The sequence below is a fragment of the Sycon ciliatum genome, chromosome 1 (genome assembly GCF_964019385.1).
Source record: "Sycon ciliatum chromosome 1, ocSycCili1.1, whole genome shotgun sequence".
Lineage (NCBI taxonomy): Eukaryota > Metazoa > Porifera > Calcarea > Leucosolenida > Sycettidae > Sycon > Sycon ciliatum.
Window position 1 is genome coordinate 69,435,033 of NC_088643.1, and position 22,720 is coordinate 69,457,752.

General features: G+C 45.8%; 1 protein-coding gene across 1 annotated transcript; it reads left to right on the forward strand.

Annotated features, from left to right (window-relative positions):
• Positions 1 to 3,693: 3,693 nt before the first annotated feature.
• On the forward strand, positions 3,694 to 7,873 carry LOC135805132 (uncharacterized). Its single transcript, XM_065319132.1, has 6 exons — positions 3,694 to 4,318; positions 4,573 to 5,109; positions 5,301 to 5,603; positions 5,799 to 6,446; positions 6,525 to 6,749; positions 6,898 to 7,873. Exons 1-6 carry the CDS (start codon positions 3,785 to 3,787, stop codon positions 7,684 to 7,686), a joined length of 3,036 nt encoding a protein of 1,011 aa, XP_065175204.1. The 5' UTR covers positions 3,694 to 3,784; the 3' UTR covers positions 7,687 to 7,873.
• Positions 7,874 to 22,720: the final 14,847 nt, after the last annotated feature.

The following is a 22,720-nucleotide window of genomic DNA, read 5'->3' on the forward strand; positions in this document are numbered from 1 at the left end:
GCAGGCAACTGACAAATGGCTCCGCTTATTCGACGAGTATTGTAAAGACACAGGACGTCGCTGTGACCTGAGTACGGTTACGGCAAGCGACCTAGCTTACATTCTGCGACATGCATACGTCGAATTCCGTCCGAAGAAAGCTGGAGTGAAGTTCTACTCTGCATCAAGCTTGCTCGGTTTCCGTTCCGCAATACATCGCAAGCTAGTCGAGTTGAAGCGGCCCATGAACGTCCACAGTGACCCAGCGTTCAAGGACGCAAACATTGCATTGAAGGCTTTCCTCATGAAGCCAAAGAAAGCGGGAGAAGTCAAAGCGGTGGAGCACAAACACCCCATCAACGACGACGACATGAGCAAGCTGTCCCGCTACTTCCAGGATCTCCCGTGTATACAGCAGCTGCTCGAAAGAAGTGTTCCTCTAAAAATGAACGCGACTGGTTGTGCTGTGTTGTATGACTGTGAAATGATAGCAGGGTTGCATGCAGCATGCTAGGGTTGCACCAGACCGGGTCAAGTGTGTGGTGACAGACTGTGTGGTGGCAGGGGTGCGATAAATGTATTACTGCACTCGGACGCGTGCAATACCGGCGTCGATATCTGCACTTACGGCTTCGCCGTTCGTGCAGATATCGGCCGGTATTGCACTGGTCCTTGTGCAGTAATACATACATATTTCACTCCTTAGGGCTATATTGACTGCTTATATTTGTCTGCTTAGGGGTCGCGCAGTTGAACGGTGCCTAGTGCAGCATTGTCACTGCATGAGTAGGTACTAGGTGGTGGTGCAACGGTTGTGCAATCATGAAACCGGGATTCATGAGGTTATCGTTTTGGAATTTGAAATACGGACTGTTTGTCGTGATAAATCTAATATTGACTTCGTACTTGGTCAGTATAGGAAATAAAAACCTCGTAAAAGACCTCGGCTTCGCCTCGGTTTTTACTCGGCTTTTATTTCCTATATTGACCTCGTACTCAGTCAATATTAGATACTTATTCTAACGAGGTGCATATTATGACGATTTCCCAAAATTGACTAGTTTACGTGTACCAAAGGTAACGATTCTCACTCATTCTCAACGCTCAATAGGACAGTATATGTATGGATTTCTGTATAACGATTTCTATTTTAACGACAGATTTCTCCTCGTTAAGGGGGCACATCACCCAAAATTCGCTGAAAAATCGAATTTGTAAATTCATATTGAGTGCTACGTCAGTTGAAAGAGCATGAATAGCTGCAAATTCTCTGAAAACTGTGTCCTTATCTGACCAGCCGTTCAAGAGTTATGGCCGAAAATGTGCCCTTGCAAGGAAAGATTTTTTTGTTGCATGCTGTCATTTGTTGGCAGCACTGTATTTGAATGTGAGCAGACCGTGCGCAACTTGTCGTATTACGGAAACACGCGAAAGTGTGCAGGATTTTTGCCCCAAGTCCAAAAAAGTCCAAAAATCACGTTAAAAAACCACGTATTGGGCTGCACGGCGGCGGGCTTCGTGCAGCAGGACTTTTTGCCAGCACCCTCGTGACGTTGCAGATATGTGCCCTTGCAAGGAAAGATTTTTTGTTGCACGCTGTCATTTGTTGGCAGCACTGTAGTTGAATGTGAGCAGACCGTGCGCAACTTGTCGTATCATGGAAACACGTGAAAGTGTGCAGAATTTTCCAAAAAATCAGGTTTTTGAGCCACGTATTGGGCTGCACGGCGGCGGGTGCAGCAGGACTTTTGCCAGCACCCTCGTGACGTTGCAGATATGACATATGTGGCTTGATTATTGTAGTTGACGTTGATTTAGTGACTTTGGCAAGTTTGAGTCGTGTCAAGAAGTCAGGTAGGATTCAGTACTAGGCAGTAGTGAAACGTGAGTGGTAGTCTTTGCCGGTTTCTGAGGGTATCCTGGATTTGGTGTGCAGCGCTGTGGAAATGGCTTGCTGTGGAGGTCCCAGCACTGGATGTTGTATCAAAGGTACGACCTCGTAGCACGTGCTAAACCTAAAAAAATTCAAAAATTGACTTGGGTCTGTGGGAGTGTGTGAGAGAACGCCCACTCGTTCCGTTGTGACAGATTCCAGGGCCTCGTTGAGGGGCCCTACCCCATCACCCATGGCTGCTTCTGGACTTGTTCTAGGTTTGGGTCCCGCGCACGAACAGAATGAGCACGAAAATGTGAAAAAATTGTAAATGCATTTGTTTGGCTCCTGGGTGGCTCGCACACCGTGGCACTATGCCGGAAATTTGAGTTTTTCCGGCCTGGAAAGCCTGTCAGTGAGGCGCAAGAACTTGTAAATCATGTCCTGAGGGCCAGCATAGTGGCAGGAGTGTGTGGTCAAAATTTCACTCAAATCCATTGAGAAACACCAAAGTTACGGTCAATTGAATGCCATATGAAATTCATGGGTAGGCTGCCCCCTTAACTCGTTAGAGTTAGCACTTCGTTATTTATGGCTTTTACAGTACTACACGAGTCATGACTGTACAATCATGTACATAGTCATTGTGTACAATTATTTCTCAGCGTGTCGTCACGCAAGCCAGCCAGTCGTCAAGTCTTGCAGTGTCTCGAGGAGTTCCTCAGGGAAGTATTTTAGGCCCTACCCTTTTTAATGTCTACCCGAGGGACCTTCCCCGGCTTGCGGAGACAGCGGGTTCAAAATTACTGATGTTCGCAGGTGACAAGACAGTCTACTCTAGTGAATCGTCGAAGGCGCGTTCCGAAGCCAAGTTGTCATCGGCACTGGAGATACTAAACAACCACCTTGGCTCCCTTGGCATGCAGATAAATACCGACAAAACCGTTGTCATGCAACTCCATCCCAAACGAGCCACAGGGAGTCAGCAACAACAACAAAGGCAACAACTGCAAATCACCTTGTCAAATGTCACGCTAGGGGAAGTGGAAAGCAACAGATGCCTAGGAGTCGTTGTTGACAATAAGCTGTCCTTTGACCAACACATTAACAATGTCGTCCGGAAAGCCTCACGGAAGATCGGTGTACTGCGCCGATCTTTCCGCCAGATGAACCTGTTTGCCCGCCGTACTTTCGTTGTCAGTGTTATTCAGCCTGATCTAGAATATGCTCTCCCTGTATACCTTTCGTTTATATCCGTTAAAAATAGAAACAAGCTAGCCGCACTCCACCGGCGCGCTGTACGAGTTGCTTGTGGCGCATCACCCCAAGCTAATATCACGCCACTTCTTCACCACCTCAATGTTTCCTCTTTCCAATATCGATCAGTATTAGTAGGAAGCGACGAGCGGGTTCTGGGCCAGGGGGCGCCCGGGTCCCAAAAAATGGGGTATTATTGAAAAATGGGGTACTAATAGTACCCCATTTTTGCGGTGAAAATTATTTTTGGCCCGGTTTTTTTGCGGATAAAAATATGTGCCAGGGGGTGCCCCTACCTCAAAAAAAAGGGGGTATTATTGAAAATATGTATTGGGGTGTTATGCTCTACCCTAAACAATAAGGTAATATGGTGTCATGATTTGGAATTCTGCATGTATCATTAATTTTGATTTTTAGGGGTGGGTAATATGTCCAGCCCTACATCATAATATTGCATTCCGATGTCTAAAATATTACTATTTCAAATGTCAATGTTATCTCACTTTTTCCAATTTTATATTAATCAGAACTCATAGTTTTGCAGTATTTTGACTTGTAATTTCAATTTTTCGGATCATTTTCCATTGTTAACGTGCAGAACACTGACAACAAGTGTTTACTGTAAGTATAGCAGTGGGGTTTCAGTGTGGTGATACGGTGTATGGATTGAACTGTATGCCGCCTGTCCATGTCTTATGTCATCCGTACTTTAGATGGTCAATACTGGCTGCTAAATTTTCGGCAGACAAGTCTCATCCATGTCGTCAATCGTCGTACGCAGAACATGCGGATACTGTGGATGTGAGCGGCATCGAGTTTCCAGCAAAACTGGAAGACATACCAGTCATCGAAAGACTGAACGACGGTCTTTACATCAACGTCTTCGGATATGAAGAGAAAGTCATATATCCGTTAAGAATTTCTCAGCAACCGCAGACCGCCATCAATATATTGCTCATCCAAGACGAACGCAATGACGTGGAGGTGCAGCACTGGGTGTGGATAAAGTCATTCAGTCGTCTTGTTGCTACTGGAGCACGTCGAGCACATTTTGTCTGCTTCAGATGTCTCTCAACACACGTCACGGAGAAGGCATTGAATAATCATATGATGTACTGCAGTGAACATCCTGAAGCTACGGTGGAGATGCCAAAGGCTGGTGATAGAGTGATGTTCAGGAATGTGAACAAGCAGCTTCAAGCCCCATTTGTAAGTAGAACACTTAATCAAGGTGAACACACTGTGGTCTGTTTTTTTTTTTGTTTTTTTTTCTTTTCTTTTCTTTCCTGCACATGTTTCTTGACTCTGATTGTTCACCTTTCTGCTGTTTTACTCGGTGTTGTCTCTGCAGCTATTCCTAATTCTCTATCTGTCTTTTCCGCTGTTTTACTCGGTGTTGTCCCTGCTGCTATTCCTACTTCTCTCTCTCTCTCTCTCTCTCTCTCTCTCTCTCTCAAATGCAGGTGATCTATGCCGATTGTGAGGCCTTCATAGAACCTCTGTCCGCTGTCAAGAAAATCGGTCATTCGACATTCCAAAAGAACAAGCATGTAGCCTGTTCCTGTTCGTACATTGTAGTACGATCTGATGGCGTCGTCACGAACCGTTTCTTCTACCGTGGAGAAGATTCTATGTTCTGTTTTCTGCTGTCACTTGAGCAAGAGGAGGAGACTATCCGTGATGAGCTTCTAGCATGTAATGCTGGTCAAATGATCATTTCAGAAAGTCAGCAACGTGAATTTGAAACGGTAGTCTCCTGTTGGATCTGTGGTGAAGCGTTGGGTAGCGATCGTGTACGTGACCACTGTCACATCACCGGTGCTTACCGTGGTGCAGCACACAACCATTGTAACCTGAACATGCGGATTGAGCCGTTCAAGATCAAGATTCCTGTGATCTTTCATAACTTGAAGGGATACGATTCTCATCACATCATATCTGCCATTGGGAGAACATCCACTGATGAGATTACGTATGTGAACGAGAAAGGACAAGAACGGGTACGTTACATATGCGTGGTGTGTGTGTGTGTGTGTGTGTGTGTGTGTGTGCGTGTGCGTGGATCATGATGTTTTTCTAAGAAGGAAGATCATTACTATGTTGGTACTCATATTCACGTTTATATGATTGATATTCATCTTTACAGCTGCACCTTAAAACTGTGTCTCCTCTTTTTCTTTCTTCTTCTCAGACCAAGCGTCTCGGTGCTATCAAAGTGATTCCCATCAACAGTGAAAAATATGTCACATTCGGATGGAGACAGTTCCAGTTCATCGACAGCCTGGCATTCTTGAACACCTCCCTAGACCGGTTGGTTTCGGCCACACCACCAGATGCATTCGCCCTTCTATCCGCACGATTTCCAGACGAGGATGAACGCAAACTGTTGACACGAAAGGGTGTCTACCCGTATGAATATATGGGGTCGTACGACCAATTCGAAGAAACGCGTCTACCACCCAAGGATGCATGCCACTCAACGCTAACGAACACGGTGAGTAGTGTGATAGATATAGTAGATCTTTCTCTCTTTCTTTTTTCACCATCTTACTTCGAAGTACTAAAATAAGACAAAATGTGTTTGAACGCTTCCTGCAGCTTCATACTAAATAATTGATTGTGTGGGCGAACTACTAAAATAAGTTCGTTGATTTGTTTTTCTTTTTGGTGTACATTTTCTATTCCCTAGGGTATCAGTGATGAAGACTATGCCTATGCGCAAACAGTATGGACTGCGTTTGACTGTGAAGATCTAGGAGACTATCACGACCTCTACCTGGAGACTGATGTGCTGCTGTTGGCTGACGTTTTCGAAAACTTCAGAAGAACTGCTCACGCAACCTATGGATTGGATCCCGCTAATTACCTCACCTTACCGGGATTTGCCTGGGATTCGCTGCTGAAAATGACGAAGGTGTCCCTTCATCTCATTTCCGACATTGACATGTTCAACTTCATTGAGCATGGCAAAAGAGGTGGCATAAGCATGGTGTCCGCTAGACACGCCACCGCCAACAACAGATATCTATCGGAGTACAATCCAGACGAGCCGTCAAGCTTCATCCAATATTTAGATGCGAACAATCTATATGGATGGGCCATGTCTCAACCCTTGCCCGTGTCGGACTTCTGCTTTGAAGCAGTGACGGATGATCTTCTGGAGACGGTACTCGATCATCCAATGGACTCTTCGACGGGATACATGGTGGAGTGCGATTTAAGGATTCCAGATGGTGTGCATGACATGATGAATGACTATCCGTTGGCTCCTGAGAAGATGAAGGTGACACGAGATATGCTTTCTCCATATCAGACCCACATGGCAGAGAAACTAATGGTAAGTCATGGTCTATCTGGTGGATATGCTTGTATTAATCTTCTAAGGTTTGTGTATATCTATACTGTACTCTTGTAGGTGACCGGTTTGGAAGCGAAGAAACTGGTACCAAATCTACTACCGAAAGAGCACTATGTTCTGCACTACAGAAACTTGCAGCAGTATGTGTCCTTGGGTGTGGAGATTACAGATGTGCATCGTGTGCTCTCCTTCACACAACACCCATGGATGAAGCCATACATCGACACTAATACTGACCTGAGAAAGCTATCAACTTCTGATTTCGAGAAAGACTTCTATAAGGTGGGTACTCCACATCATGTGTGTGTGTGTGTGTGTATTTAGCGATAGTGTGGGATCTAGTATGTACTGGAAGTGTGAATGACCTGAAGATAACAGTTTTCTTATTGTTGTTTTTCTTGGCTTTTCTTTGTATGCCTGTTTATCGTAGTTGATGAACAATGCTGTATATGGCAAGACCATGGAAAACGTTCGAAACAGAGTAAACATCAAGCTCATTCGTGAACAGGATGAAAAACCACGTCTCCAGAAAAGCATCAACAAACCTTCGTACATCCGCAGTGTAGCCTTTGAGAACGATCTGATAGCAATCGAGTTTGCCAAGACAAAGGTGACTCTCAATAAACCCATTTATGTGGGTACAGCCATCCTCGATCTGTCGAAGCACTTGATGTATTCCTTTTACTATGAAGTTCTCCTACCCCGCTATGGACAAAATGTACGTTTGCTCTACACTGATACTGATAGTCTGATCGTACATATTCAAACGGATGATCTGTACACCGATATGTCAAACAACATAACAGCCTATGACACATCCAACTATTCACCATCCCACCACCTGTACAGCACGGTCAACAAGAAGGTGGTAGGGAAGTTCAAGGACGAACTAGGTGGCAAACCCATCAAGGAGTTCATTGGTTTGCGGAGCAAGATGTACGCATACCGCTGTGAAGACAACGACGACAATGGCAAGCGTGCCAAAGGTGTGCAGAGAAGCGTGTTGAAAAACACCATAACCGTCGATGATTATCGAACATGTCTCGTCGAGGAGTCTCAGCTGAAGAGAACAATGAATGTTCTTCGAAGTCGACGACATTGCATTCACGGAGAGGAGCTACACAAGATTGCCCTCTGTGGATTCGACAGTAAGCGTTACATTCTGGAGGATGGTATCAACACCCTGGCATTCGGACACAAGGATATTCCAAAGCACTGAGGGATTTCCACACATACTAGAGCATATGTCATATCTTCTCATGAAATACATTGTAAATACTATGCGATTCATAATATTCACGTTAATCCAAAGCATGAGCTACATTGTACATATGAAATGCTAATACTTTTTGAGATCATTCACATCCTTCTTTGTTAACCAGGTATGGAATTTTTCGTCTTGATAACCCTTCCATTTGACGAGCCGACTGTTCTTGTTGTATTTCAACACCTTATCGAATCTCAATCCTGTGTGTCTGGCATGTTGTAGCTCAGCTCCATAGAACTGTCCTTGAATGACTTCTCCCATCAGGTCTTGAACACGATAGGTGTGGGGTACAGTGGGTAGGACATCGTTTACCACGAACACTTCCTCTGTCCAGTTGGGCGTGTACCCTTTCTCGAAATGACGTTTAGCCACAGCCAAACGCACATCATCACCCACTTTGAATTTAGCTGGTGATTGCTTCGAGTGTACGTCTGCATCTTTTGGTTTTCCATCAAGAGAAGCTTTCGTGGGACTCATGCCGATACTGCGATGTTTCAAGCTGTTGTACTTGACCATAAGCTGAGGAAGGACGTCAAGATACTGTGTCGTAGCTTTCTCCGTGAAATGGCGCCACATTCTGCCTTTCAGTGTTCTATTGAAGCGTTCCACCACCACGGCTTTTCCTTCGTTGTGGGTGCTGTACATGATGATGTTGTGATCCTTGACCCATTGCTTCATTGTTGCATTGTAGAACTCCTTGCCTTCGTCTACCCATAGTTTTTGTGGTACCCTGTTCGATGTTTTCAGGATCAGGTCGAATGCATCCCTGACAGCAGAGCCAGTTTTGGTTTTCAGGGGTACTGCCCAGGCATAGCGACTGTACAGATCGATGACGGTCAGCAGGAATTTGTAGTTCTTGTTGCTTCGGGCAAACCGTTGCATATCCACTAGATCGGCACTCCAGATGTGATCCACAGACCTGCTCTTCACCTTGCGTCTTTTGAAATGCACTCGTCTGGGTTTGTGCAATTCGTTAGCCAGTTGCGTGTGGAATGGTGTGGACTGCGACTTCTTCTTCTGTCTTCCATCATGAAGTGCTTTTTGCACTTTCGTATCCCACAAGGCTCCACCACCTCGCAAGGCACCTAAACTGAGAACCAGTTGATCGTTTTCCAGCTTTTCATCCTCATCGAAGACTCTTCGGAAAATTCGAAGTGCTTCATCCAGACCATATTTGGAAAATAGCTTTCCCATCAATATGGCATACCATCCACATACTGCTGTGCTTCTGTCTTGAACGGCTTGGGTGTTGGTGATGATCTTACAGTCTACATAGGCTTCTTTAAAGAAATCGCACAGTGCAGGTTCAGTGTAATCTTGCTCCATAGTGTATAGACTGCGTCCGAAACTGTCAAAAACCAGGATCACGTTTTGCTCGCGACACACGGTCAACCAATGATGTCCACCTTCCGGTGCATCGTACACCGGTAGAACGTTGTCGGTGTTGACGATACAAAAGTCTCCATTGTTCAAGGGTGGTAAGAGATCGTAACTTGTACACCCCACGAACCCTCCAACACCATTCAATCTTCCTTTGATGTCGGCACTGCTGAGAGGGTAGTCCATTCTTGATCATAGCCTGAAAATTTTCGCGCACGTGATCACATTGAACGTCCACTCAGGATATCCTTGATGATACGAGTGATCCTGCTTTTATCCTTCAGAACCTCTTGAATGAATGATGCATCGTCCACCATCACCTTTTGTGCTCTGATCATGAAATGCTCGGGATGGATCAATTTTGCTTCAGTTGTTCTACCATACGTAGAAGTCATATCGTTGAGATCTTGAAACTTGAGCTGCGATCCTGGTACAGCTAGCACTAGGGTGGCTAGTTCATGAATCTTTCGTTCTGATCGAAGGAATCCATCGACATGTTTGTGGATTCCCACCGCACCCGCTATGGTTGCAAACGGGTACCTGGACATGTAGATGCGATTCGTCTCGTTGACCAGAGTAGTGTAGTCGTTCATCGTCTGCGTCTTCAGGGCATCCGCAGCCGCTTCCACCCGACTCCTGAACCTCAGTCGATCTTCATCGTAGAGTTGCAGCAGTTGTGATCGGCTTGTGAAATAGTTGCTCTTCAAAAAGGTTGCCGGTATATTTGTATGTCGGAGGAAACTGTCCAGGATTTGTAGGATCCATCGGTCAAATTCGTGGTCTTGTAATAGATTGAAAGGCACTGATGTTAAAGGTGCCTTTCTCTTCTTCCTGACATCTGCAACGGAATCGCGAACTTGATCGGTAGTGGAATCATAGTTGAGTATGTTGGATGCAATCACATTTCTCACAGACGGGTAACTGATGTGATCGGGATTGTTTTTGAAGTGGGTGTCATATAGACGCTTTACTCGCGGATCAGCTTGCAGTTCCAACAGGGTGGAGGTGCTCAAACTGTGATCTGGCACTTGGGAAAGAACTTTCTTGACGCTTTTCAAGTAGGTATTGTAGTTATTACCTCCTTTTTGCCGCATGAGTGGTGGTATACCGAGAACTTCCCACGAATTTACTCTCTTCTTGAGGATGTGTTGAGGATGTTTCGACATAAACTGCAAGGTTTGCAACCTTTTACGCTTGGGTATCGAGAAGGATCCCTTTCTGGACCCCACCCTCTGTATACTGCTCGGTAGCCCATTTGAGAATTTCACCGTAAGATGCTCCATTCTTATTCATTATTGGAATTTTTTTTTCAATGTTTCGGCTAACTTTTCGGCTAACTTTTCGGCTAACTTTTCGGCTAACTTTTCGGCTAAACACGCACATCAACGAGGTTTTTATTCAAAAGTCACCTTTAATGCAGTGTCTTCGCAATACGTGTAGTACTGATTAGAAGAGCAATCAATGGTTAGGATAGGTCTGCGACACACCGCCAATAACTTCTCATACAATCTAAAGATAATGGATGACTTCGTGCACAGACCACCAAACAGAGTATTGAGATAACGCTTGATATTGCTTTTATCAGTGAAGCGAAATAGATACATAAAGTTTGCATTGATCTTCATGTCCTTAATGTTATCAAAGCTCTGAGAGAGAAAGAACACGTTCAACTTATGATGATGACTGTACATGGTGAAGAACTTGTAGAGACACTCTCTTTGGCTGCCGTGCTTCAAACCCATCACTCTGATGTCATCAATGATCACATAGGTGTTAGGCTGGAGATCCATGTCTTCGATACACTCGGGCATGGTGCTGTAATGCTTGAAGGATTTGAGGCTTGGGAGACGATACTGATCGGCCGGCGTGTTGGAGATGACAACTATACGCTCAGGTTGCACACGTTTCAGGAGCTTGATGAGAAAGTAGGATTTACCCATGTTGCTCTGTCCCAGAAACAATACGTTTTGACCCCAGGATTTCAGAGCAGGAATGATTTCCGTGAACCAATCCTTAGACTCGAACTGAAGACCAGGAATGTGCAGCCCGTGTCGAGCAGTGGCCGTGGTCGGAACATCGTCGTTCCTTACGGGACTAGTCTTTTTCTTCCTCCCGATTTCCTGTCCAAGGAGCGAGATAAAGTCCATGATCAGATGTTGTAGGATGGACCGATGTGAGCGGAACTCATAGAAGACGGTCCTGCACTGTTAATGTTCTGTCGAATTTTTTGAGCAAATGGAGTTTCAGGACGGGTTAGGGATCTACGAGGTGCAGACAGGAACGATGAAGCTTCGTCGAGGGCACGATGTCCTAGTTTTTTGAACAAGGCCCTTCCTTGTTTCTTTATTCCTCGTGCCCTGCGGCCTTTGGAGCGAACTTGACGAGCTGGTTTCTTGGTTTTTCGAGATGCTCGTTGCCGAATCTTCTTCGGTGCATGCCGCCGACGACGACTTTTAGTGCGCTTCATGGCACCTGCTGAGCTTCCCTTCCTTACTCCTCTGCCGAATATTTTATCCATTACGTTGTCACCCAGTGATGCCATGGTACCCATGGCCAAGGGAGCAGCCAGGTTCGTCAGGAGTGGTATGGCCTTGGCGGCTAATCCTGGTGGAATGGCTAGACCTCCTCGGTGCATGGCAGGGTTGTAAGCTGTTTTCATTTGCGCTTCCACAATGTCTCCGGACTCTCCTCTCCCCAAAAGCATGGGAAGAAGTGTCATTCCTGCCATGGCAGCCAGGGGTCCAAGTCCACCGCGTTGCATTGCATCTTGTTTTGTCGTGGGTTCCGCCATCTGCTTTTCCATCTCATCCGGTCCAGCACCGATTAGGTTTTTCCAGAAGCTCTTTTTCCAGAAGAATCCACCGTGTTGTCGACTCGATGTTTTCAAATCACCACCGTAGACACGATGTCTGGTCTCCAGGTCACCACCTTCCATGATGCCCTTTTACTACTAGGTCGGAATTAATTCATACAACTTCGGCTTTGATACCTTCATCTTTGCTCATGGTGTACAAGTACTTGTCCATGCAGAGAAGGTTGACTTTGATCGAGGCGCCATTTTCGCTAGGTCTCCTCACGGGGGCGTTTGTCACGTCGCTAAATTGATAGTCGATGGACAGATTTCCTCTCGATCTTGGATTGTCTGTGGTCCGATCCAGATTCAAGTTGATAGGCACCATAAAGTAGTGATTGCAGTAATCTGCAGCGGTGATGGGGATTTGCGTTCCATACGTCTTGCCGAAAAAGTCTTGAACCAGATTGTAGCCACGCAGGTAGGAGGATTTGTTGTAATCGTAGAAGTATTGCCCTTCAGTATTACGACTCACATCCCACTGGAACTTGAGCGGGTTGTCAAAGAGCGTCTGGTCGTTGACAGTGACACGAAGTTGACTGAGATTTGCATGAATCATGGCCAGTCTGTTCGAAGAATGCGATGCTTCACCTCCAGCCAATGCTGGCTGTGTACCATGCGTCAAATCTGTGAAGAACAGGATCATCCTGCGTGGAATGTCCGCATTGTGAAGCAGTTCCAGTGTACCAGCATCATCTGAAATGCTCTTTTGTATGAGACGAGGGCACCACGTGTGGAAATAGAGTTGTTTGGGAAGGCGTACACGATCGGTGAGATTGGGTTCCATGCGATAGGTAGTGTACACAAAGTCCAATTGGAGTAGATCGATCTCAATATCACCGACGCTCAGAGCACTGTTGGCACCACCGCCTTGATCGCTAAGCATGATGTATCTGGAAAGCTCGGATTGTGGCAGATCAAAGCGAAGCTTCACCTGTGTACCCGGGGGTAACCAAGCATCGTCCTGATTGAAAAACGGTAGGAAGGGTCTCAGCTTGTACTGAAACCGTCCAACAGCTGCACGAAGTGCATTTTCCTGAACCGTGTTGGAGAAGCCTTCGTTGGTGACAAGCTCGACGGTGGGTGCACGCCTGAGTGTGAAATCATCGACGAAATCCGGTGCTTGTGCTGCATTAGCGTTTGCAGCGTTTGTTTCGAAGGCATAGCCATGCTTACGCTTCACACCAAGTTGATAGGGCGATAAATCCACACCTCTCAATGCTCTTTGCGGATCCAGTTTCTGTAGACCGTAGAGATCCGAGTCCACGTACTGAAGGCGTTCGCTGCTGCTTTCCATTAGACTGAGGATATGCTGAACCATTTGCATGTCGGCAACTTTACTCGATTGCGTGACCTCTGTTCCGTTGATCTCCACTCGAATGTTCTTGAACCACGAAAAGGCTGGCGACGTGGTGCACACCCATCGCGTGTAGTCTCCAGGCTGGTTATTGAGATTGTTTTTGACACTATAGCGCATTTTCACGATGAAATAGCTCTCCCCCAGAGCAATGAAATTCGGCGACGAGATGTCTAGTTCATTGTTCAGGGATGGTGGTGATCGATCTGCTGTGGAAAAGAGTCGTACTCCGCGTCTACCCTCAAGCAACGAGAGTTTCTTCTCCGTCCTGTCGAGGATGTTCTTCTGAACGATCTTCGTGTTGGTCAGGAGTCCCGTGAAGGACTCCGGAGCTTGTGGTGAGTATATCTCCTGTGCCATTCTTGCGAGTCACATTATAATAGGGGTGAATTTTTTTCAAAGATCCAATATCCAGTGTCTTGCGAAAGTCGTTCATCATCGATATCAATCGTTGATGCTCCTCGTTAGTGAGCTTCCCATCTTCAAGAGTAATGCCCAATTCCAACATGAACGAGTCTTCAGCTCTCTCCATCTGCTGCAGTTGTTCGATACACGTGATAAGTTGACGTTTGGTGTCGAGAACGTGTTTACCAATGCATGCCATGATCACGCCGATAATCGTGCTACTGATGGCGATGATTCGAATGCGATGTTCTCCAGATACGGCACCACTCCCTTGAAGAATGTTGAGAATGGTTTGAATGAGTATGAGAAAGGACAAGATTGCAGTGTTGTAAATCACGTACTTCTCCCGGCAACGCACCTTTTCGCTCTCCAATTTCTTTCGTTTTGCTATATCCACCACCATGTCACGCACGTGACGGACACGAACATCTGGAAGATCCATCTAAGTAGTTGTGTTGGTGATCCGAAGATCAAGGTAGACGGGATATCCGGAAGTAATGTGTTCACCGGTGTTGAATTTCAACCAGAACGAAATGCTAGTCACGTTTTCGTGTGGAATCAGCAGTCGTTTGTCTTCTTTCCCGAACACGTAGTTATTCAAACCGTTGAGGGTTTGAATAAGAAAAGTCTTCAGCACCCTCGAATCAGTATTGTCTTCGTACTCCACAGCAGGTCCAATGAGGTCGGTGTAGAGCAGGACAAGTCTTCTGCCTTTCGTCAGATCCACAGCGAACGGGAACGTGTGAGATCCCTCGATCGTGTATGGCTTGAGAATAGTGCCCACACCCAGCACCAATGCGGGTGAGTCCTTCTTCAACAAGCACCGTTTATTCCTGGGTACCGAGACACTTATGCGGCTGGTGTGACGAGAGTAGGAAAACACAATGTCTCCGTGTCCTGCTCGTTTCAGAGTGGCATTGATAATAGACACCAAATCGTCTACATCGCTGTATGTTCCCGTCTTGATGGAAAGTCTATCCTCTTCTTCTTCTTCTTCTTCTACACCATGTACCACATAGAGTTTGTTCGTTGCCTCGTCTATGTTCTCAAAGTGTACTTCAAACTGAGCCGATTCAACATGCAGGACTTTATCACGCGTATCGAGCTCCTTCACATTTAGAGTAAAGTTCGGTTTGTGCAATCCCCTGCTCACGCCCGACGTGTTGTTCGCCACTGTCAATATCACAGACATTCTGGTGTTGTGATGACACTCACTATAGATAGGTTTTATTTTTCATTTTCATCTCAAGAATGTAGTGTAGCATGTGTGCTATATATTATGTACAATCAAAGTAGCACTTTCATATATCGTAGTGTGCCATGAGTTCTGTGTGGATGCGCTGGACTGTGTGAGAAGATAAACTCTCTGCAAAGTGCAAATGACAGAACAACTTTGATGAAGTGCCGTTGAAGAATTGAGTACCACCAATGCTATAATTGCAATCTTCGATTCCATTGGTCCTGGAAAATGGGACAGTGTCTAAGTTGGAATGTATCAAAATGGAGTTTACGTATAGAGTGAATAGGCCTTCTGAATTCCGAGCGTAACTTATGACACACTTTGTACCCAAGAGATTCGTCATACTCGACACAGGTTTATCCAAAGCCGCCGATAATTGGCTGACTACAGACGAAACGGGTATGTTGAATGATGAATGGCCGGGACGCGTGAAGTAGTTGCCGCTTATGTGGGTGGCAGTGAACAACACGTACAAACTATCCAAGCTGAAATTTCCGACAGTATCGATATCGAATGCCTTCAATGCCATGTTTCTAGGGTCAGGTGCGTCCACTTGAATTACTTGGAACATTGCAAAAGACATGTTGTCGTGAAACAGATTGACGAATCGTTCTCTAATGGAAACTTGGCTGGGTTGTGTAATGTTGAGGTAGAAGTGATCGTCTCGGAACATGTCGATGCTGTTCACGTTGATTCTCTTGTCCTTCATGTCAACGAGATTTATCCCTCTGTATCTGTTTCTGCTCACCCTGGTGACGGATTCAAATCTGCTAGGATGAGAGTATATGTAGAGGTAGGCGTTTCTCCGAATGAGAGGTAGTAGATGAAACGGATCGGATAGGTTCTGATTTGATTGCGGACCCATGGGGCCTCTGGTTCCTTGAGGACCTATGGGGCCGATGATTCCTTGGAGACCCACGGGACCTCTGTTTCCTGGAGGACCGGTTGGACCGATGGTTCCTTGGGGACCCATGGGACCTGTGGTTCCTTGATCACCTTGCACACCACGTTCACCTTGTGGGCCGTCTTGTCCATCTTCTCCTCTAGGTCCAATCTCACCTTCAGGCCCGACCAATCCACGTTCTCCACGTGGTCCAACTTCACCTCTGGGACCTTCTGGACCAGGTATTCCTTGATCACCTTTTTGACCGCGTTCACCACCTTGTCCATCGCCTCCTCTAGGTCCAGTCTCACCTTCAGGACCGATCAATCCACGTTCTCCACGTGGACCAGCTTCACCTCTTGATCCATGAAGCCGACCAAACGCCTTCCATTTCGAGCTGAATTTCTTGTACACGATGAGCGTGGTTGCATCGAGATAGAAGTCACCATTTCTCCCTACAGAGTTCAGTGGCATGCCACCTCCGCTAAGCCATCCCAATCCCCGATCACCACGAGGTCCTTTCATCTTGCGCACAGTGTCCATACCAGTTTGCAATCTCGATGATGCTTGTTGGATTTCATTCTTGACCCAACCGGCAGGGACAGCACATGTCAAAGATCTATCATCGTACGCCAAATTACAGATGGAATGCTCGTTCATGTTGAGGTTAGCATCCATGGACACGGATCCATCTGTTTTCACGTGCAGCTCATCAGCTGCTATGGCTTGATCTGTGTAGCGCGTAGATCTGTTTTCCACATCTTCCACTTTGCTCTCATCGGCTTTCACCTCTTTCAGTTTCTCCACATCATGAACCAAGGTGTTTTCGGTGTCATCGTTCCCCACAACCGATTGCATCTCGATAATGTCATTCCGCATGCTTTGCATGTGTTTGAGGGAGGCCTCATCACCATCACTCCTATGGAAATGCGTAGCCCAGTACGCCATCTTCACACACACACACACACACACACACACACTGTTCTAATTATGATAGGAAATATTTTCTTTCTCAAATAAATCATTATGATACTCATGTGTGCTAGTGGTAATCTAATGAAGCGATGATATGTTAGCAAGAGAGAGAGAGAGAGAGAGAGAGAGAGAGTGAGAGAGCATGAAAAAAAAAAAAAAAAAAAAAAAAAAAAAAAGGGTTAGGATATAAAGTCTTTCTGATCAATCAATGTGGTAAGATAGACTAAGCATTTAGAAGATTCAAGTCCAGTGAATTGTCCGGTAGGGTGTCAGGGAGAGACGCTGCCGCCGCCACCGTTGTGTCAAACGCAATGTCAGCAGTCACGTTGTCAGCAGTGCTCCACTTCTTGAGGAATGCAATCACCAGTCGAGTCAATTCAGCCTCGGGAAGGTCTTGCACGGTGTCGTGATCCCTTTCACAAAGCCGTGAGTCTACAAACATCAGGGGGATTGCCGAAAGCCATGCCTTGAATTCGCACTTCTCCCTGTTGAAAGATATAGTGGAAGGATGCAGATAGAGCTGACACTCTTCGTTCATCGGGAAGTTGGGCACACCCTTGGTTGGCTTGAGATACAAAGCAGTCACACTCTTCCCTTGGTACATTGCAGGGAAGATGTTACTCCGTATCCTGTTGATATGTGGAGATCTCACGGCACGTCTCAAAGGTGTTGAGGTCTTCAGGAAGAATTGAATGAGATCGTCTTGTGAAGCCTGGACGTACAGCTTAAGTTGACCAAAGCGTCCTTCACATACCGTGCCATTGACAAGCATGCCCGGTAAATCACCGCGCGTATAGTAGAAATCGGTGCCAGGAGCAACATGATAGTCGTGGGCGGTCTTGCTGTACATTGCTTGAACACACTCTGCTGCCCCATCCGTAATAATGGTGGCGACACCTGGTAGTATGGTAGGACGAGGAGATGGCATCTTGATCTTAGGCAGAGGCTCCAGATTCGGATTACGGCTAGCACGTCGCTTGTAGAGACCGGGTTTCTTTATCGTCTTGATAGCGAACGGGTCAATACCCAAACAGTCCACAACATCTTCACCAGCAACAACAGCATCAGTGGCCATCATGATATCAGTCACGAGAGATCCAGTGAGATCCAGAGGGAGAGAGAGAGAGAGAGAGAGAAGGCTTGAGCAACGAAACAACAAAGGCAGTTGTGAGTGAATGGAGGACTGTGCTTGCACATATATACCCTTTTGACCGCCGCCGAGTTTGAAATAACATCCTATGGGAGGTGACGACCTTGGAGAACACGGTGAAATTGTTCAAGAATCAACCAATCAGAGGACACGGTGAGCAGATGATAAGATTTAACCAATCACAGCACGACTTGCACTTGACCTGTCGGAACATGTCTCGGTCATGACTGAACGTGTCTCGACCATGTCTCAGAACAGGTTCCCGAGAGTGTAAATCTCCAACACATTGCTAACATTGATGACGTACTGCAGTCTTGGTAAATTGATAGAGTATGTTGGCAAGATCAGGTGGGAGAGAGGTCACGTGATCTACTAAATATTCCAGACTGTAGTCATGCCAACAATAGGCATCTATTAGAAGATGCATCATGGACAGGTCTGCAGGTGACATCAAGGACAAATTAACTTTCAGAGTGTTCAGCTGTCTAGCGGACAGAGGACCCTTGATGTGTTCCATGAGATGTAGAAGAAACATCAGTGGAAAACATGATGGAAGAGGTTGTGTAATGCGGCTGCTTCTCAACCATGATACATTACTGCGCGGTAAAGAAGAACGCAGTGTGCGCACTGCATCATGATCCTCATGAAGTATACACGATAATGCTATTGCATAGTTCATGCTTTTATAGCTGCTGGACTTCTTCATTGCTTGCAGTGCCTCTTGAACAGGGTGAAACTGTGCATGCGGTAAAGTGAAGTCGATCTTGTTGAGAAAATGTACAAGATGACGATTCACACCTTGAATGCGATCGGAATCCGTGTAGGTCTTTATGCTAGTACAGTCAACTTCGCCAATAACGACATTCGGCGGGGCATCAGAAAAGTGTCCTTATTCGCGAAGTGTCCTTATAACCGAAGTCCCATTTGAATGTATGTGAACCCATATTTTGTATAGTATGACATGCATATCAAAATCAAGCTCTTTTCTTGCTCTATGTCAATGTGTACTTTATTTTCATATTGCAGTTGAAAGGAACTAAAAATTCAATATGCAAGGGAAATCAATTCAAAAATATGCCTTTTTGAGCCATCTACAGGGCCAGAGACATGTACATGTACATGTATGATGATTACTGTACAATCATGTACAATTACATGTACATAGTCATTGTATAAAAGGAAGAAAAAGCCCCCCCCCCCCCTTGGCTGCATTTTCTTGCATGTGTGCCTTTATAATAATAATATCCATCAGTCATCACCATAGGTTCTGGTACTTCTGCATGACAGGTACATGTACATGTACTTGACTGACAGGTACTTGAAATAGCTGTCAAAAGCCCAGAAAGTCGTTATTCAAGCAGTGAATATGACCTCGGGGCACTAAAAGCATGTCGCTATACGCGAATTGTCGTTATTCAGATAGTCGTTATATCCGAAGTTAAATGTATACAGTTAGATGGGACTTTGCTCTGGGCATGGAAATTCGGTCGTTATTCGCGAATTGTCGTTATATCCGCAGTCGTTATTAGCGAAGTTGACTGTACAACGCTCTCTCCACTTTACCTCGGGCATGTAAATGTCAGCCATTACCAATCCACACTGAGAACAAACTCTATGACCAGCATGCTCAACTTGTTCTTCACGATGATAACACACTTCTTCACTTTCCTCTATCTCCTTCTTCTTCTTCTTCTTCTTTTCCTCCAGCGCACATTGCTTCTTTGAACGAACATAAGCATACAGGATCTCAAATTCAGAATCCATTTTCACTGCACCACAACAACTTGAAACTGACTGGATCATCATTCAAGAACACACCTTTTATACTTACATAATCATGACACCATATTACCTTATTGTTTAGGGTAGAGCATAACACCCCAATACATATTTTCAATAATACCCCCTTTTTTTTTTGAGGTAGGGGCACCCCCTGGCACATATTTTTATCCGCAAAAAAACCGGGCCAAAAATAATTTTCACCGCAAAAATGGGGTACTATTAGTACCCCATTTTTCAATAATACCCCATTTTTTGGGACCCGGGCGCCCCCTGGCCCAGAACCCGCTCGTCGCTTCCTACTAGTATTTTTGTTCCTTGTATTCATTTTCCACTGCTACTGTATTAAGCCGGCTGTTTGCTTGCAGTCCCTCTTTCCCATCTGTACGTCTACCCGAACTACTCGCGGCTCGACAACTCATAACATAAGTATCAATCGCTATAGATCTATGCCTGGCTTTCTGTCCTTTTCAAGTAAATCGGCTCTTGTTTGGAATTATTTACCAGACGACCTGAAGTCCTGCACTACTTAAAGTAACTATCGCAGATTTCCGCGTCAAATTGGCTATTTGGCTAAAAGACAGCTTAACTCTTAATCATTGTTGTGATTTGCTTTCAAGCAATGTGCATAATCAGTAAATTGATGTTGCTGTTTTTGTTTTGTTTTTTGGTTTCCCGTTCTCGGGGCTTTCTATTCGGTACACTTTATAGTTGTACTTCTGTACTGTTGAGCTATCCGAATTCAAATAAACACCCCAAAAAATTTATAAAAAAATTATTTAATCTGCGGCGAATTATATATGTGCATCACTGCATGCCATCGGATAATGTCAGAAAAATATGTTGTACTCTTGTAGTAGTACTTCATAATCTTGATTCTTGTGCTGTTGAATGTTGTATACATGTACCATAATGTAGCTGCGCTTCGATCCTCTGAGCTGTGCTGAGGAGCTCTAACAGAGCGAAAACAGACTCAGTTGCTGTCCACAGATTTGTGTACCATAATGACTATGTACTGTATGTAGTCGATTCATCATCATCATCATAAGCCCATAGCCCTAAGGCTGCCGGGGCGTAACAGAGCAAGTATGAACAAGCGAGCGCCTAAAAATCGATCGCGTGCAGCAGCGAGCAGGGACTGCACATCAAGTGCAGTCCATGAAATAATATTATCAAGCCATGACATTCTGGGCCTGCCTCGGCCACGACCTCCAGCAACACAACCCTGAAGAACAGTCAATGACAAACAGCCGGAACGAACAATATGACCAAAAATTGCAATTTCCTTTTACGAACAGAAACAATAAGTGGGACTTGTTTGTGAATACTATTTATTTCCTCTCTAACAGATACATTCGTCCGGTGATCAGTGAACGGAATCCTGAGAAGGCGTCGATAGCTTCTCATTTCGAAAGCCTCGATATTTTTCACAATTTCAGCAGTTAAGGTCCAAGACTGGCAAGCATAAAGGAATATGGCTGATAAATATGGTGGTAAAGACACACCTGGCAATATGGCGGTAAACACACGCTCTCTAGCCTCCAAAGTTCTGGCACAGAGCTGTCCTTTTCACCACCACCACCATCACTTCGCGCCTGGTCGATGCATGGTTGGCGGTATCCGGCATAGCAGGCTGGCACATCAAGTAGTGCATGGCACATAGAGGACGACACAGCAACGACATAGCTCGATTGCGATGTACGTTTCGTCCCCGCTGGACTCCTCCTTCTCAGGCCTGGCGCCTGGTCGATGCATGGTTGGCGGTATCCGGCATAGCAGGCTGGTACATCAAGTAGTGCATGGCATATAGAAGATGACACAGCAACGACATAGCTCGATTGCGACGTACGTTTCGTCCCCGCTGGACTCATCAGGCAATCTTCTTCTTGGATGTCTTCATACTGAGCTTGACTCGGTCGAATGAAGTTGAAGACACCACTGCAGCTGTACTTATGGCTGATAAATATGGTGGTAAAGACACACCTGGCAATATGGCGGTAAACACACGTCTGCCCACACACGCTCTCTAGCCTCCAAAGTTCTGGCACAGAGCTCTCCTTCTCACCACCACCACCATCACTTCGCGCCTGGTCGATGCATGGTTGGCGGTATCCGGCATAGCAGACTGGTACATCAAGTAGTGCATGGCACATAGAAGATGATACAGCAACGACATAGCTCGATTGCGACGTACGTTTCGTCCCCGCTGGACTCATCAGGCAATCTTCTTCTTGGATGTCTTCATACGGAGCTTGACTCAGTCGAATGAAGTTGAAGACACCACTGCAGTACCGTTCACCATTTGAAATAATTCCTACTAACAGGTGGAGAACAAAATGAAACGAGGAAAAAGACAAAACATAGGGGATGTAGGGACGACGTGCTGATGTGCTGCTTACGTTCTGTACGCGCTGAGGGCGCCGGCCCCGGTCAATCGACTGGATTTCCATGTCCGCGACAGTAGTACAGAGGAAACTGAACACCGTAATACACTGACTGTACATGACATACTTCATTGCCTGTGCGGCGTACGAATACTGATGATGCTATCCACTTGCACTACGTCCATGTAACGTTGCCTAGACCTGTGTCACGATGAAACCGCGCACTGTAACAACAATAGTAACACACAATACTAGCATAGATGCACAAGAGACACAACTTTCCTTTGATTTACTGTGGTGGCTTTGAAAAAAGCCAGTTGTTGATTGGTTAGTCCGATAGAGGATAGCGTAGCCGGCCGAATATTTATGCACGCTCTCCACGGATGCGCCGAGCCAACTGGATATCAAGAATAAGAATCCATTGGGATGCAAGACTCCGATTGCCTTTATTTGACTTCGCATAAGGTCGGATTTGGCGGAGAGCTTCAGCCCGGAAAAATCTGTCTGGCGTGGACCAGACATCAGACCAGGCATCTGAACCGGGAAACTGAACGCACCATTGCTAGCAGTAGCACAATATCG